This window comes from Callorhinus ursinus, unplaced genomic scaffold, assembly GCF_003265705.2.
Source record: "Callorhinus ursinus isolate GAN/ISIS: 27379988/994484 unplaced genomic scaffold, GSC_fseal_2.0 scaffold23, whole genome shotgun sequence".
In the NCBI taxonomy this organism is placed as follows: Eukaryota; Metazoa; Chordata; class Mammalia; order Carnivora; family Otariidae; genus Callorhinus; species Callorhinus ursinus.
Window position 1 is genome coordinate 26915532 of NW_027397085.1, and position 13850 is coordinate 26929381.

A 13850-nucleotide genomic window follows, 5' to 3' on the forward strand; every position below is an offset into this window, starting at 1 on the left:
CACACACACACACACACACACACACACACACACACACACACACACACCCCACTCCAAGAGCCATCTCCTTAACCATTCTGAGGTGTGCTGGTAATTAACTCTCACACTCAGTCCCAGAAGCAGAGGAGAAATGTATCTCTGATTACACTGAGGAGAAGAAAGACCCAAGGCTGCCAAATGACTCACTCTGAGGCTCACAGGTGGCAGTGATATGAGCAGAACCCAGAAATTTAGCATCCCAGGTATACCATGAGTCACCAGCACTAGTCCAGGACTGCCATGGGGAACGGCACTGGGATGCCTACTCCTCAGCCTTAGACACAGGAGAATCTACATAGAGATGCAAGAACCATGACAGACTGGAAGAGAGTTACTGGGCAAAACTCACAACCTATGTAAGGACGGCGGGTCCAAAGCGTGTTCAGTCAGGGCTGCTCAGGGATAAGGAGCCCCAGAAGACTTTTCTCTAACATAAAGCCCTATGAAGGAAAGAATCCCATCTATGCCCCATCCCAGCAGATGAAGACTGCCCTCCTTCCTCCAGCTTTACAAGTGTAAGCGACTCAAAGTACAAATTCTGGAGTTAGACCCGAGTTAAAGCTTTCTCTACCACTTACCCTGTGAACTTGAGCAAGTCATGTGACCTTGGTGAAATTCAGTCATAAGGTGAGGAAGCTAGTATCTACCCAACAAAAATCTTGGGACGAACGAGTGAGGCGGTACTCAGAGGAGGTATCGCAGAAAGGCTCTCTCAATCAGCTATCACATAAAGTTGTTGTTTCAAACTCTAATTCCGATTCGGTAGGGGCAGGGAGGAACGTAACTATACTTTAAATAAAAGCTCCTGAGATTGTGGAAACTTGGAAACTTGTGCCTTTTACTACTATAGTTGTCCCACGTATGAGGGCCCCCTGGCATCTGGCAGAGGCTGTGGCTTTCCATCAGGCCGAGAAGGAAGGACTTGACAGAATCTCAGATACTTTGGCGACCCCCAAAGCCCTGAACCTAGATCGCAGGAACACATCAAGGTTACGACGGAGCCAAAAGCCTATCTCTGAGTGTCCAGGGTCCAGGTGCTCCACGTTCCCACTTCCTGTGATAGGACAGGGAGTGACTGTCACTGAAGTCCCAGGCTGCCTATCCTACCCTTGGGACCCAGGGTAGCTCAGCCAGCCCCCAAGGCTTCTGGGCTGGAGGCAATGGTGACCTCTGCTTGGAGCCCCAGCGGGATGGAGCAGCCCACCCTCGCCCTAGAGTTCCCAGACTCATATTCTTGCACAGAGGTGACCTGGTCTAGCCCCAGGTGGAAGCAGGAAGAGAATCCTGAGTCCTGGCAGGCCCTAGGAAACCACACCATGGGATCCTCACCAGGGTGTGATCAGTCAGCTGTGAGTACCTCCGAGGCCAGGAGCCAGGTGGCTGGGAAGCTGTGAGGGGCCTGGGAACAGTCAGTGCATGTAAACTTGACAGCAAGCACTGGCAGTTAAAGGCGGTGTGCATGTACGACCAAGTGGAGGGGGGGGTGCGCGTGTGCGCGCGCGCGCGCACCGAGGAAGGCCCATTGGTGCATGTGACCAGTGGGTGTGTTCTGCAGGGAGGATATGCTTGAAGGCTGGAGGTGTACCTCTACTGTCTACAGATGTGTTTGTCTGACACCGGGGTGGGGGGGTGGGGGGATAGGGATGGCTGACATTAACAGTGAAGTCACCCATCAAGGGAGTGGAAAGAGGAAACCTAAAGGCTGGTAGAGCAAGCTGGTTCGGGAGGCAAGCAGGCTGGGTGCAGGAGTAGATTTGCGACTGACTCCACCCAGGACCACGCCCCCACCCAACCCTGGCCATAAAAGATTACTGGATGCCAACCGGCAGGGATTGGTTCTACTTCCCCTCACCTACAATCACCACCACCTCCCGGTACTCAGAGTCCTATCCCCACTTTGGCGTTTTACGCAATCAGTCCAAATGGTTCCAAAAATCAGGTGGAGTGCAGGCAACACTGAGCTCCAACGCCCCCCTCCACCCCCACGACCCTCAGTCCCACCCTGAGAGGAGTGGATGCAGAAAGTCCCTTTTGTGGATGGGCTGCTTCTCCATCACAGCCCACAGGTGTCACCCTGGGCGGCGTGGAGCCCCTCACCTGGCTCCGCTCCCGCAGCGTATTGGAGCGGGACCGGTAGGCATCAGGCTCCAGCGCCAGAGCTGAGGGCTGCTGGACACTGAGGGGCCTTAGAAAAGTGAAGTCACTGCCATCCGAGGCTGGTGAGAAGCACGTCCTGTAGCAGTGGCTCTGCGAGTCCGAGGGCCGCAGCGTCACCTCCATGTACTTGAGCGTGCCATCTGAGCTCACCTGCAGGTTGGGACTAGACTGCTTATAGAAGTCCCGAGAGGGGGAGTCCTGGCGCCTGCAGCACTGGCTCCCACCCCCATCCGCATCTGTGTGCCCCCGAAGGCACTTAGCTGACAGAAAGGTGAAGGTGACTAAGGATAAGAGACTGATGGCTGCAAGAGCCACAATGAGGTAAAGGGTAAGGTCTGAACGCTCAGGAGGGTGTGAGAGGAAATCGCTGGACTTGGGCATTTCCTCGGGATCCTCGTCCTCCAGAACCAGCAGCACTGTGGCTGTAGAGGAGAGTGAAGGGTCACCGTTGTCCCTCACCAGGACCACAACCTGCTGGGTGTCAGAGTCATCCTCCCGTAAGGCCCGGGCTGTGCGCACCTCGCCGGTATGTGCAGACACCAGGAACAGTCCTGGAGCCGTAGACTGTGGCAACAGTGAATAGGAGAGCCATGCATTGTGGCCTGCATCAGCATCCACAGCTGTCACTTTGGTGACCAAGGAGCCGGGAGGAGCAGAGCGAGGGAGACGCTGGGGGACTGAGAGTTCCCAGCCAGGTCTTGGGTGCAGCACAGTTGGCGCATTATCATTCTGGTCCAGGACAAACACATGCAGAGAGGTGTTAGAATGCAGTGGGGGAGAGCCAGAGTCTCGAACCCCCACCATGATCTGCAGCATTTGCAGCAATTCATAGTCAAAGGTGCGTTGGGCAAAGACTCGCCCGTCCTCAGGGTTGACGTATACAAAGGAGGAAGCTGGAGCTCCCTGAATCTGATTCCCCACAATGGAGTAGGTGAGGTGAGCATTATCCCCAGTATCTGGATCCGAGGCAGCCACAATGCAGAGAAGGGAACCTGGAGGCCGGTTTTCTGGGATGTAAGCAGTATAGAGCTGCTGACTAAAGTATGGTGCATTGTCGTTAACATCCGAAATGTTGAGCCTGATGGTGAGATGTGTGTGTAGGGGAGGTGAGCCCGCATCACTGGCCAAAAGCTCAATGATATAGTGGGAGGTGGTCTCCCGGTCCAAAGGCTGGCTGGTTAGCAGAGAGTAGTGGTTCTCAGAAGGCTTAATCTGAAATGGCAGGTCCGGGGAGATATCAAGGCTCACCTCACCATTTCTCCCCGAGTCTCGGTCCCGCACATTAAACAAGCCCACTACTGTGCCCACCGGTGTGCTCTCCAGGATAGGGTTGACCAAAGAGGCCAGTAGTACCTCTGGGGCATTGTCATTGGCATCTCCCACATCCACCTGAATCATACAGTGGCCGTCCATGGCTGGCTGGCCTTGGTCACGGGCTCTTGCATGAATTTCATAGAAACTTGACTCCTCAAAGTCTATGGGACCCAACACGTGGATTGCTCCACTGCTAGGGTCTAGGCCAAAGAGATTACGCACTACCTCAGATGTATGGTCTCCGAAAGAATAGTCTAGCTGGCCATTGGTGCCCTCGTCTGGATCAGTGGCATTGAGGCGGAGTAGCAGTGTACCCACGGGTGTGTTCTCTGGGAGCCCCACACGAAGAACTGAGGACTGGAAGGTGGGGGCGTTATCATTGACGTCCAGCACTATGACAGAGATGAGGGTGGTCCCTGAGCGGGCTGGGATACCCCCGTCCACGGCAGTGAGCACCAGCTGATGTCTCGCCTGGGCTTCACGGTCCAGCTGCCGCTCTAGCACCAGTTCTGGGAACAGCTTTCCATCTTTTAGGGTCTTCACATTCAGAGAGAAGCGGCTGCTGGGGCTTAGAGTGTAGAAGCTCACAGTATTGGTGCCCACATCCGGATCCTGGGCACTATCCAGCGGGAATCGTGCCCCAAGTGCAGCTGATTCTGAGATGCGTATCACTCGCTCCGAGGTGGCGAAGCTAGGAGAGTTGTCATTGAGATCCAGGATCTCTACCTCTACACGCATTAGTTCCAAGGGGTGTTCAGTCACCACCTGCACAGGCAGCAGGCAGCTCATACTGGCTCCACACAGGCTCTCTCGGTCAATCTTTTGATTCACTGCCAGAGCACCACTCACCAAGCTCAGGGAAAAATAGTGTCCATTCTCCTCAGACCCCAACCGCAGTCGGCGGCTCGACAGATCTGTCACCTTTAAGCCTAGATCCTGAGCAACATTCCCCACCAGCGTCCCCGGCTCAGACTCCTCCACCACTGAGTAACGAAGCTGCCCGGACACCCAGCCCCAGCAGCACAAGGACAACATGCACAGCACTTGCCATTTCCCAGCGAGCTGTGGGGATGTCTCAGGCCCCATGACCCAGAAGTCCCTTCCTGGACACTGACTCTGTGCTGTCCTGTCTCCAAGGTAGACCCAGGTCTTAGAATGTAGCAGCTGAAATCCCTTATGTCTCCTTCCAGCCTCTTAAAAACTGCTCCGAGGTCTGTCTGCCTGCAGCAGTTCTTCTTAGTCACCAAATGGCGGGGGTGGGTGGGTAGGGGGATGGGAACTGAATCTGAGTGGAGCTGGGGAACAGGGGGAGGAGAGGTGGGCAGGAAGAGCAGATCCCCCACCTCTGCTCTGAGTCTGATTGGCCAAAAAGTCTGTCTGCTCTCAACCAATTATGAAGTCTCCTCCGTCCTGGAAACCTTAGGAACAGGCAAATCTGTGTCAATGAAACCTCCTACCTCCCCACTCATTTCATGCTGCAGGTTGATTCAGCCCCCTTGGCAGCAAAGTTTGACAGCTCAGATGGTGCTCAACAGGGAAGACAAAGTGGTACAAAACTTCTCAGTGTTCTGTCCCAGCAACTTCCCTCAGGACTTCAGAAGCGCCCACTACTTTGCTTAAACCAACAAAATTGTGTTCTTCCAGGGGAGGCAAAGCCCATGTGAAACCCCCTCCCCCATCCTGCCAAACACTGCTAAGATGAGAGAAAAGATTTGTTAGGATCCTGTCAAGCCTTGTTCTGACTCTCCATCAATGCTTTGAGGAATCTCAATGTCAGCTGATGGTTCCAGGACTCAGCTTTTCTGAGCTCCCTAACTTGAGCTGTGGAATGAGCCTAACAGCTTGTGGTAGGAGGAATGTTCCCGGGACTGATCCAGGTCCCCCAGGAGAGTGGCTAGAAGCTAGGCACGGTTTCTAGGATTTATGGTTTCACAACTCAACTTAAAGAGTTCCAGAGTGGCTGTCTCCGAGTTCCTCAGCTGTAGACCAGTTTTCTGACATTAAGTGATCTCACTTACATTGCTTTTCCCACCAAAGAAGTGATGCTCCCTTGCCCCCATTCTCCCGTATCTAGCTCAAATCTCAGTGGGGACCTGACTGGGATTCCTGAAGACCTGGACTCTGCTTGTACCTTGATGCCTCCCTACCCCCTTGGCTCTCTCCTCTTTGTGCTTCCTGCTGTTCCAAGCAGAGAGTTCTCTCTACATTGGGTTAGGGAGTACTTGATACTGTGGGGCAAATATATTAGTCCCCCTCAATTCACTGGGAAATGGTAACCTAGAGTCAAGGTAGTCCAGAACCTGGCCTCCTCATTCAAGAAGAGAAAGCATCCTCTTGGGTTTAGGCAACTGCCTGGGACATCCTACCCTTGTGCAGTAGAGCCTTCTACGCTCCCACACTCTGGCAGCAGGCTTCCACAATACCCTGACTCTTGATCATTACCTTCATTTCTTACCCTCGGATAAGGGCATAACCCACCCCAAGTACTAATCTGTGCCAGCTTCCTGGTTATTCACAAAACACTTCTAAAGCACACCATCTACCACACAGTTACCACTCACTATGGACTCTTACAGGGAGAGACCAACGGTCACTGGGATGTGACCCAGCCATAAGCCTGCATCAGAATAACCCTCAAGCGTTGGCTGAGCCTGCAAAGGTCTCACCTCTAGCCCATACAGAAGATCAGAGGGTGGGCAGCTTGGGCGAACAGGTTCCCCTGCCATAGGTGCACTGGGTGACTTCACCATCATGAAGCTATCACTCCGAGTGGGTGCAGAAGCCAAAGGTGTACAGCCATGAGAGTGGCCGCCCACATCAACAAACTTGATAGGGTCATCTGACCCTAGCTGGATTCGGAGGATCCCACTGGAAGGAGGAAGCCCCTCCCTCCTTCTAGATCGGGTGAGACAGGCACAGGTGCCAGCAGGAAAGCAGGTCACTCCACAGGCGGCCCCACGCAGACACTTCGAGAGTAGTGCCACGAATGAGCCAAAGGAGACAAAGCAAATTGCCACTAGTGATACGGCCAAGTAGAGGGTCAGGCGGGATTCTCCTTCCCTTGGAGCTGAAGATTCTCGAAGATCAGGGACAACTGGATGAGTATCTTCCTCCAAGGACACTAGTAGAGTAACAGAGGTAGAGAGTGGTGGGCTACCACTATCCTTTACCACAATGACCAGCTTCTGTGGTGGGAGATCAGCTGGGATGGGAACTGCCGTCCGTACCTCCCCAGCATAGCGAGAGACCGCAAACAGGCTGGGGTCTGGGGCCTCCAGCAACTGATAGGAAACCCAAGCATTGTAACCTGAATCCAAGTCCACAGCAGTCACTTTTGTGACTAGGTGGCCAGCACCAACTGATGGAGGCAGTGCTTGAGGACATAAGGAACCAGGCCGGGCCCTAGGGCGGAGCACAGCTGGGGCATTGTCGTTGAGGTCCAGCACAAACAGACGAACTGTCACAGTGCTACTAAGAGGTGGGTTGCCCCGATCCCGGGCCTGCACCTCAAACTGCAATGTCTGTGTTTGCTCATAATCAAAGGATCGAGTAGCATGAACAGCTCCTGTCTGGGGGTTCAGAGAGATAAAGGAAGAAGCTGAAACATCTCTATTTCTGGGCTCCAGAAGAGAGTAGGAGATAAGTGCATTCAAGCCAGAGTCTGGGTCAGAGGCTGCAAGGGAACAAAGCAGGTCCCCTGGGCGATTGTTCTCAGGAACAAACACCTCATGTGACCTCTGGAAGAAAGAGGGTGGGTTATCGTTCACATCTGAAATATTGAGGAAAATAGTCCTCTGGGTACTCAGAGGAGGATTCCCAGCATCAGAAGCAGTGACCATGATGTCATAGCTGGATTTGGCCTCTCGGTCCAAGGGCCCAGCAGTCACCAGGGAGAACTGGTTCCTGAAGGCAGACTTGAGGGCAAATGGCAGGTGGTCAGGAATACGGAGGCTCACGTCTCCATTTGACCCTGAGTCAGGGTCCTGCACACTGATGAGTGCCACTACAGTGCCAGGTTCTGCACTCTCAGGAAGAGTCCCAAGCTCTGAGGTCACCGTGATGTGTGGGGCATTGTCATTTACATCTAGGAGATCCACCCGAAGGCTGCAATGTTGCTCCATGGCTGGAGAACCCCCATCGCGAGCCCGAATATCAAATTCATAGTAATTCTCACTCTCAAAGTCTAGGGGCCCCTGAAGAGTAAGCTTTCCAGTAGTCGGGTGAAGGCTAAAGAGGTTTCTCACACGATCAGGGGTGTGACCACTGAAAGAAAAGGTGACGTTACCACTGGGACCCAGGTCTGGGTCAGAGGCATTGAGCTGGATGAGCAGCATGCCGGCTGGGGCACTCTCCAACACACTAATCCTGTAGCTGGATTGCTGGAAGGCTGGGGCGTTGTCATTCACGTCCAGCACAGATACCCGGAGCTCTGCGGTGCCAGATCTCGGGGGGTTCCCTCCATCCACAGCAGTCAGCACCAGGCGGTAGTCTGACTGCTTCTCCCGATCCAAAGGCTTCTCCAGGAGCAGCTCTGGGACCAGGCTGCCGTCGCTGCGCTTCTTAACATCCAGTGCAAAGTGTTCATTGGAGCTTAGTCTATAGCTGCTGATAGAATTGCTCCCCACATCTGCATCCTGAGCCTTTTCCAAGGGGAAACGCTGTCCTGGAGGAGCGGCCTCCCCAATTTCCAAGTCCAGCTGCTGCCGAGGAAATCGGGGGGCGTGATCATTCACATCCACGATTTCTACCTCCGCTCGGTACATTTCCAAAGGCCCTTCGGTTACAAACTCCAGGGGCACGATGCAGCTGGTACTGAGTCCACACAGTGCCTCTCGATCAATTGGATTCTTGATGAGCAGGGCTCCGCTGTCCAAATCCACACGGAAGTGTCTTTGGTTCACCTCTCCAGCAACCTGCAGCCTACGAGCTGACAGACTCTCTGTATCCAGCAGGAAATCTTGGGCGACATTCCCTACAAAAGTCCCTTCCTGTGACTCCTCTGGGACTGGGTAGCGGATCTGCCCACAAACGTAACCCAGGTGGCAAATGAGGAACAAAAGGGTAGCCCCCCAGCAGATTTCTACCCAGCTTCCCACCTTGCGGAGCATTGCTGCTTCCCGCTAGCCCCTCTACCTGGTCCTGGGAAGCAGAAGAAGCCGACCCGCCCCAAACGGCAACAGCAGCTGGAGACACCTCTCTCTCTTTCGTGGCGCCGCTCTGGCGCGCGGCTGGGCCGGCGCCGCAAGGGTTACACGCCGTTTTTGCTGGTGGCGGGGTAGATTTGTCTGCCTTCCACCACCCGATTGGTAGACAGCAGCTCCTGGGCTCAGCCAATAGGCTGAGCAGAGAACATCCCAATAGCAGCAGGGTTAATGCGTCGCAGCACTGGAGAAAAAAAAAAACAAAAACCCAAAAACAAAAAACCACCTATCTTTTCGCCTTCCTCCCAATCAACAGCATTTCTTTCTATAGGTTTATTATCTCTATGAGAGGCAGACAACATGTATGTATGCTCTTTTTTCCCCCTAACACACCAACGTCCCCCCGCCCCTTCTCGGCGGGGTTGGGGGGGGCGGGAAACAGACAGCCAGAGCCCTAGCAACCTGCAGCCCAGAGAGGAGTAGCCATTTGAGACTGGTCACTTTGTCCAAGCCAGTGTTGTCATCCACCAATATTCTAAATGGGTAGTTTCTGCCTCAGTCTGATGTATTAGAGGAACAACTAATTAGAAGCAGTGCCGTATACTCAAAACTCTGCTCCTCTGCAGATTATTCAGAAACATATCCATCTCTTTGCAGAAAGACTTACACATTAATGTAGCCACTTAAATTTATGCAGCACACGTTTTTGTTGTAACAGGAGGTGCAGCAGAAACCAAATCTCTCTTATTCAGACACTAGCTAGTGATACACTGAATTACCATTCATTGATTTCAAGGACAGTATAGAAGGAGATGAAGCAAGGTGGAGGGAGCCAGGAGAGGGAGATGTTCCAAATCAGTAAAGAATCAGTGTGTCTGGGAGGCGCTAAGGACTAGATCTCATTACCTGGCAGAATGCTAATGTTCACAGATTTAATAGCTTCCTTGAATGATTGAGTTCAGCCACTAACAGCTCTGTGCCCACAAATCCCCTTTATTTGACACCATGGTATGCTTGATTTGTTGTTAATTACCACAAGAGACAGTTTCAAACGAGCAAGCTTTTCACTTGGCCCCAGGGGGCCTCTTGGAGCTAGAGACTGGATTCACTCTAGACCCTCTCAGGAGCCTGGCTACCACCTTGCACACACACAGAAACACAGATCATCTCACACTGTAGTTACCTGCAAGCTATAATCCTAGTGACAAACACATCAGGAGCACAGAGAGAAAAATCCAGCCTGATCTGGACATAAGATTTCTTAACTCATCTGAATCCTCACCTAGGTCACCACAGGCTGCAAAAACCACCAGCGAAACCCAAGTTTCTTATCCTCCCCAGATTTTTAACCAAACCCGTAATCCTCAAGAATATCCTTTTGACTATGGTGAAGCTAGCAACCTACATTCTGGTCTCAAAGAGAGGGATCTGGCTTTCTCTCTCTCTCTTTTTTTTTTTTTTACCAAAAAATAACTAAACCTCCTCCCAGAGGAATGATGGAGGTATCAATCAGTCTGACCTACCAGGTGTTTGGGGCAGGATTCACTATCACAGTGAATGGCACCAGCATCAACCCAGCTGCCTCAGTCAGCAAAGGGGAGGGACAGGCAGAGCCATCCTTGACTCGTTCCTCTCCCTGACTCCCTATATCATGTCAATCAACAAGTCCTGACGATTATACTACAGTCAAGCATTTATCAATCTTCTCCTCAAGTATTTTAACAGCCTTTTAACTGTTCTCTTTGTCTTCGGTAGCAATATCCCCAGTCTATTTTACTTATGGGTGCCAGGATAATCGCTCTAAAACAAAAAACCTAGATGCATCATACATATGTGAGTTCAAAATTCTGCAGTGACTATCATCGATACAGAATAAAATCAAAACTCCTGGGTCTGGCCTAAAAATAACTTAAGATCTAACTCCTGCCTACTCCCTGCACTTTATCTCTTGCCAAGACTGTTTTACAAACATATTTTAAGGTCCAGCAATCATGAAATATCATTATCCATCTGCATGCAATTCCCTGCAAGGACCTTTTTCCTTCTTCCCTTTTAGTTCTCAACTTAAGTTCTTAGCTTTCAGCTCAACTTTATGTTCTCAGCTCAAGCATCACCACCTCTATGAAATCTTCCTGATTTCCCCAGGCTGGATTAGGTGTTTCTTTCCCTTTGCTCCGACAGCTTCTTGTGTTATGCAGACCTTCACTGTTATTTTTTTTTTTTGCCTCTGTTTCCTATGGTACTCTAGACACCATAATAACACGAAGTGTGTCTTTTCATCTTTTATAGTGTCTGTACATGGGGTTGCTCAATAAATGGTGAATTATTGTTATCATTAGTTCAATAGTAGTTATTGAATACTTAAGACTTACATGAATATATTCACTATGCTTTATATGACTACTTTCAACTTACACAACCATTTTGAAGGATATTATCTTTATTTTATAGATGAGGAAACTGGAGTTTAGAGAGGTTAACAGATGTGCCTAAAGCTAAACAACCACTATGTGTGGCACTAGGATTCCCCCCACTCCCATCTCTGGTTTGTCTGGAAAGAAATAAAGTCTCTTTCTATAACATCTTAAATGATTTTTCTACTAGTTTGTCATCTGTGTGACCATAAACTGGCCTTTTACTGATGCCTTTCATATCCAAGAACTAGACCTCTTACAGGTCTCAATATTTGCAAGTTCACACCAAAACAAACAGGCATACAGTTGATTACTAGCATTGGAACATCATAAAGCCTTAATCCTACAAATCCCTGACTTGATCTTTTTATACCAAGTGTGTGATTTTCCCATCTTTACATGGTAAAAACAGTTTTATTGAGATACAGTTCACATACCATACAATTCATTCATTTAAAATGCACAATTTGGGGGCGCCTGGGTGGCTCAGCCGTTAAGCATCTCCCTTCGGCTCAGGTCATGATCCCAGGGTCCTGGGATCCAGCCCCGCATCGGGCTCCCTCCTCTGCAGGAAGCCTGCTTCTCCCTCTCCCACTCCCCCTGCTTGTGTTCCTTCTCTCGCTGTGTCTCTCTGTCAAACAAATAAAATCTTTAAAAAAAAATGCACAATTTGATGGTTTTTAGTATATTCACATATACTAAAAGGATACAACCATCACCACAATCTAATTATAGAACATTTCTGTCATCCCTCAAAGAGGTTCCATACCCACTGACCAGCTCTAGATTTTTTAAGAACAGCTGCCCAGATGCTAGTGGTTTAGGAAGATTTTCTCTTTAGATGACTGAAGCATCCTCTTATGTCTTCTCTACGTTGCTCCTCTAGAGCTATTCTATACACATATGTATTTTTATACATTTATTTATGTATTTGAGTATAGTTGACAAACAGTGTTACATTAGTTTCAGGCATACAACACAGCAATTCAGCAAGTTTATAGAGCTATTCTATAGAATATTTTAAGGTTGGGAAATAACAGAATTTTCTAAGTTCGGCCTGGCCCAGTAAGTCTGGTTCTGTGAACACCAGAATAACACTTCGCTTCATAAATGTGTTGATAGCCTGGTAGATTCTAGAGCAGTAGTTTTCAAACTAGTCTGCACATTAGAATCACTTGGGGACCTTCAAAAAATACTGATCCCTGTGTCCCACCCCCAGGGATTGTGCTTTAATTGGTCTTGGGTGTGGCCCAGGCTTCAGAATTTTTAAGGGGTCCCCAGGTAATGCTAGTGTGCAACCAAGTCTGACAGCTTCTTCTTTCTGGCTGTCATCTTTCCTTAGCCTTTCCATTTATGCCTCTACTTTGTCATTTCTGGCTGTCTCCAGATTTTCTCATTTCCAAGGTGTGTTTAAGATTGGGGGTGGGCAAATAATAAAAATAGTAATAGTGATAACTAAGAATTTTTTAACACTTAGGATACACCAGGTTCTGAGATTAACTTGGCCAAGGACTCACAGCTGATAAGTAGTGGAGCCTCATCTGTCTAACTGCCAAATCCAAGGGTTAATAACAATCATACACTTATTAGGATACTAATATACTTTATTGGTCATAAAATAATAGTGGTTATCCCACAACTGGAAGTGTGTATCAGTTTCACTCCAAGACAAAAGCCTTGCAGTTACCAGCCTGAATAAATGAGAGCTTTACCTTTCTCAAGTTACAAATTTACCTACCTTTTACATTGTGTATTGTGTGTATACTTAAGAAAAATAATGCTGGAAGGATAGGGATTATTCGCTGAGGGTACAAAAGAACTTTCAATTTGTACCATATGTTCTTTTGGATTGTCTGGATTTATTTTTAAAATAAATGATTACTTTTACTTTTATAATTAATGGTGTGTTATATCTTCAGATTTAGGGATTCATGTTAGTATAATTATTTCTTTATACTGTTCTCTATTTTCCAAATTTTTTTTAAGATTTTATTTATTTATTTGACAGAGACACAGCAAGAGAGGGAACACAAGCAAGGGAAGTGGGGGAGGGAGAAACAGGCTTCCCATGGAGCAGGGAGCCTGATGAGGGGCTGGATCCCAGGACCCTGGGATCATGACCTAAGCTGAAGGCAGACGCTTAATGACTGAGCCACCCAGGTGCCCCAATTTTCCAAATTTTCCATAATACTACTATACCATAAAAATATTTTGTAAGTAATATACACATTATTTCCAGCAGTGTACTTGAATTAAAACTTGAAGGACACCTAGAATTTTATTTCTTTCATAGAAAATCATCTGAGAACAAGGTACGGGATCTGTGTAGGCAAAGGAACATTATCAGTAAACCATCAGTTTTAATGAAGATGTAGCAATCAAATGAAAGATGGACAAATGAGGTACTTACTATATTCCAAGCATCTGTCACCGGTTAGAGATATCTAGCAGCTTTTTCTCAATGCAAATGACACCAAGCTAAGTTCTGAGTGCTGAGATCTTGGCTTATAATTTAATGCCCCCTTAGCAAGATTGGTTAGTTGTGACAGCGTGAACGCTGAGGGTGGGAATAGGCGCCACACATGAGTCAATCAACTCTACATTGTGTGGGTCCACAAACCACACTCTAGCCAGGCCATCCTTTTCACAAAGGCATGATGTTTGATCTAGGCAGGGCAAGGTGAAAATATGGATGCATCATTAGGAAATCATCTTCATCACTAAAAAACAGCTCCATTCCTTCCTGAACCTGGTGCAGGCATCAAAAAGCATTAGTATCCTTCTG

The 13850-nt window shown here is 49.2% G+C and overlaps 1 protein-coding gene across 6 annotated transcripts in view; it reads right to left on the reverse strand.

The window, feature by feature from the left end:
* The window catches only part of LOC112808923 (protocadherin gamma-C4), a 73235-nt gene that overhangs the window by 15968 nt on the left and 43417 nt on the right, over positions 1-13850 (reverse strand). The window contains exons 1-2 of one of the 6 annotated variants that reach the window (XM_025852190.2): positions 13476-13816; positions 13313-13386 (exon numbers count right to left, since the gene is read on the reverse strand). The exons of 2 other annotated variants lie outside the window; for them this stretch is intronic. In XM_025852190.2, the coding sequence (XP_025707975.1) occupies positions 13313-13366 (54 nt within the window). In that variant the 5' untranslated portion in view covers positions 13367-13386; positions 13476-13816. Of the gene's footprint in view, positions 1-1368; positions 1516-2136; positions 6135-6176; positions 8637-13312; positions 13387-13475; positions 13817-13850 lie in introns of those variants that run through there. 3 more of the 6 variants (XM_025852185.2, XM_025852186.2, XM_073905546.1) reach the window with 3 other exon arrangements.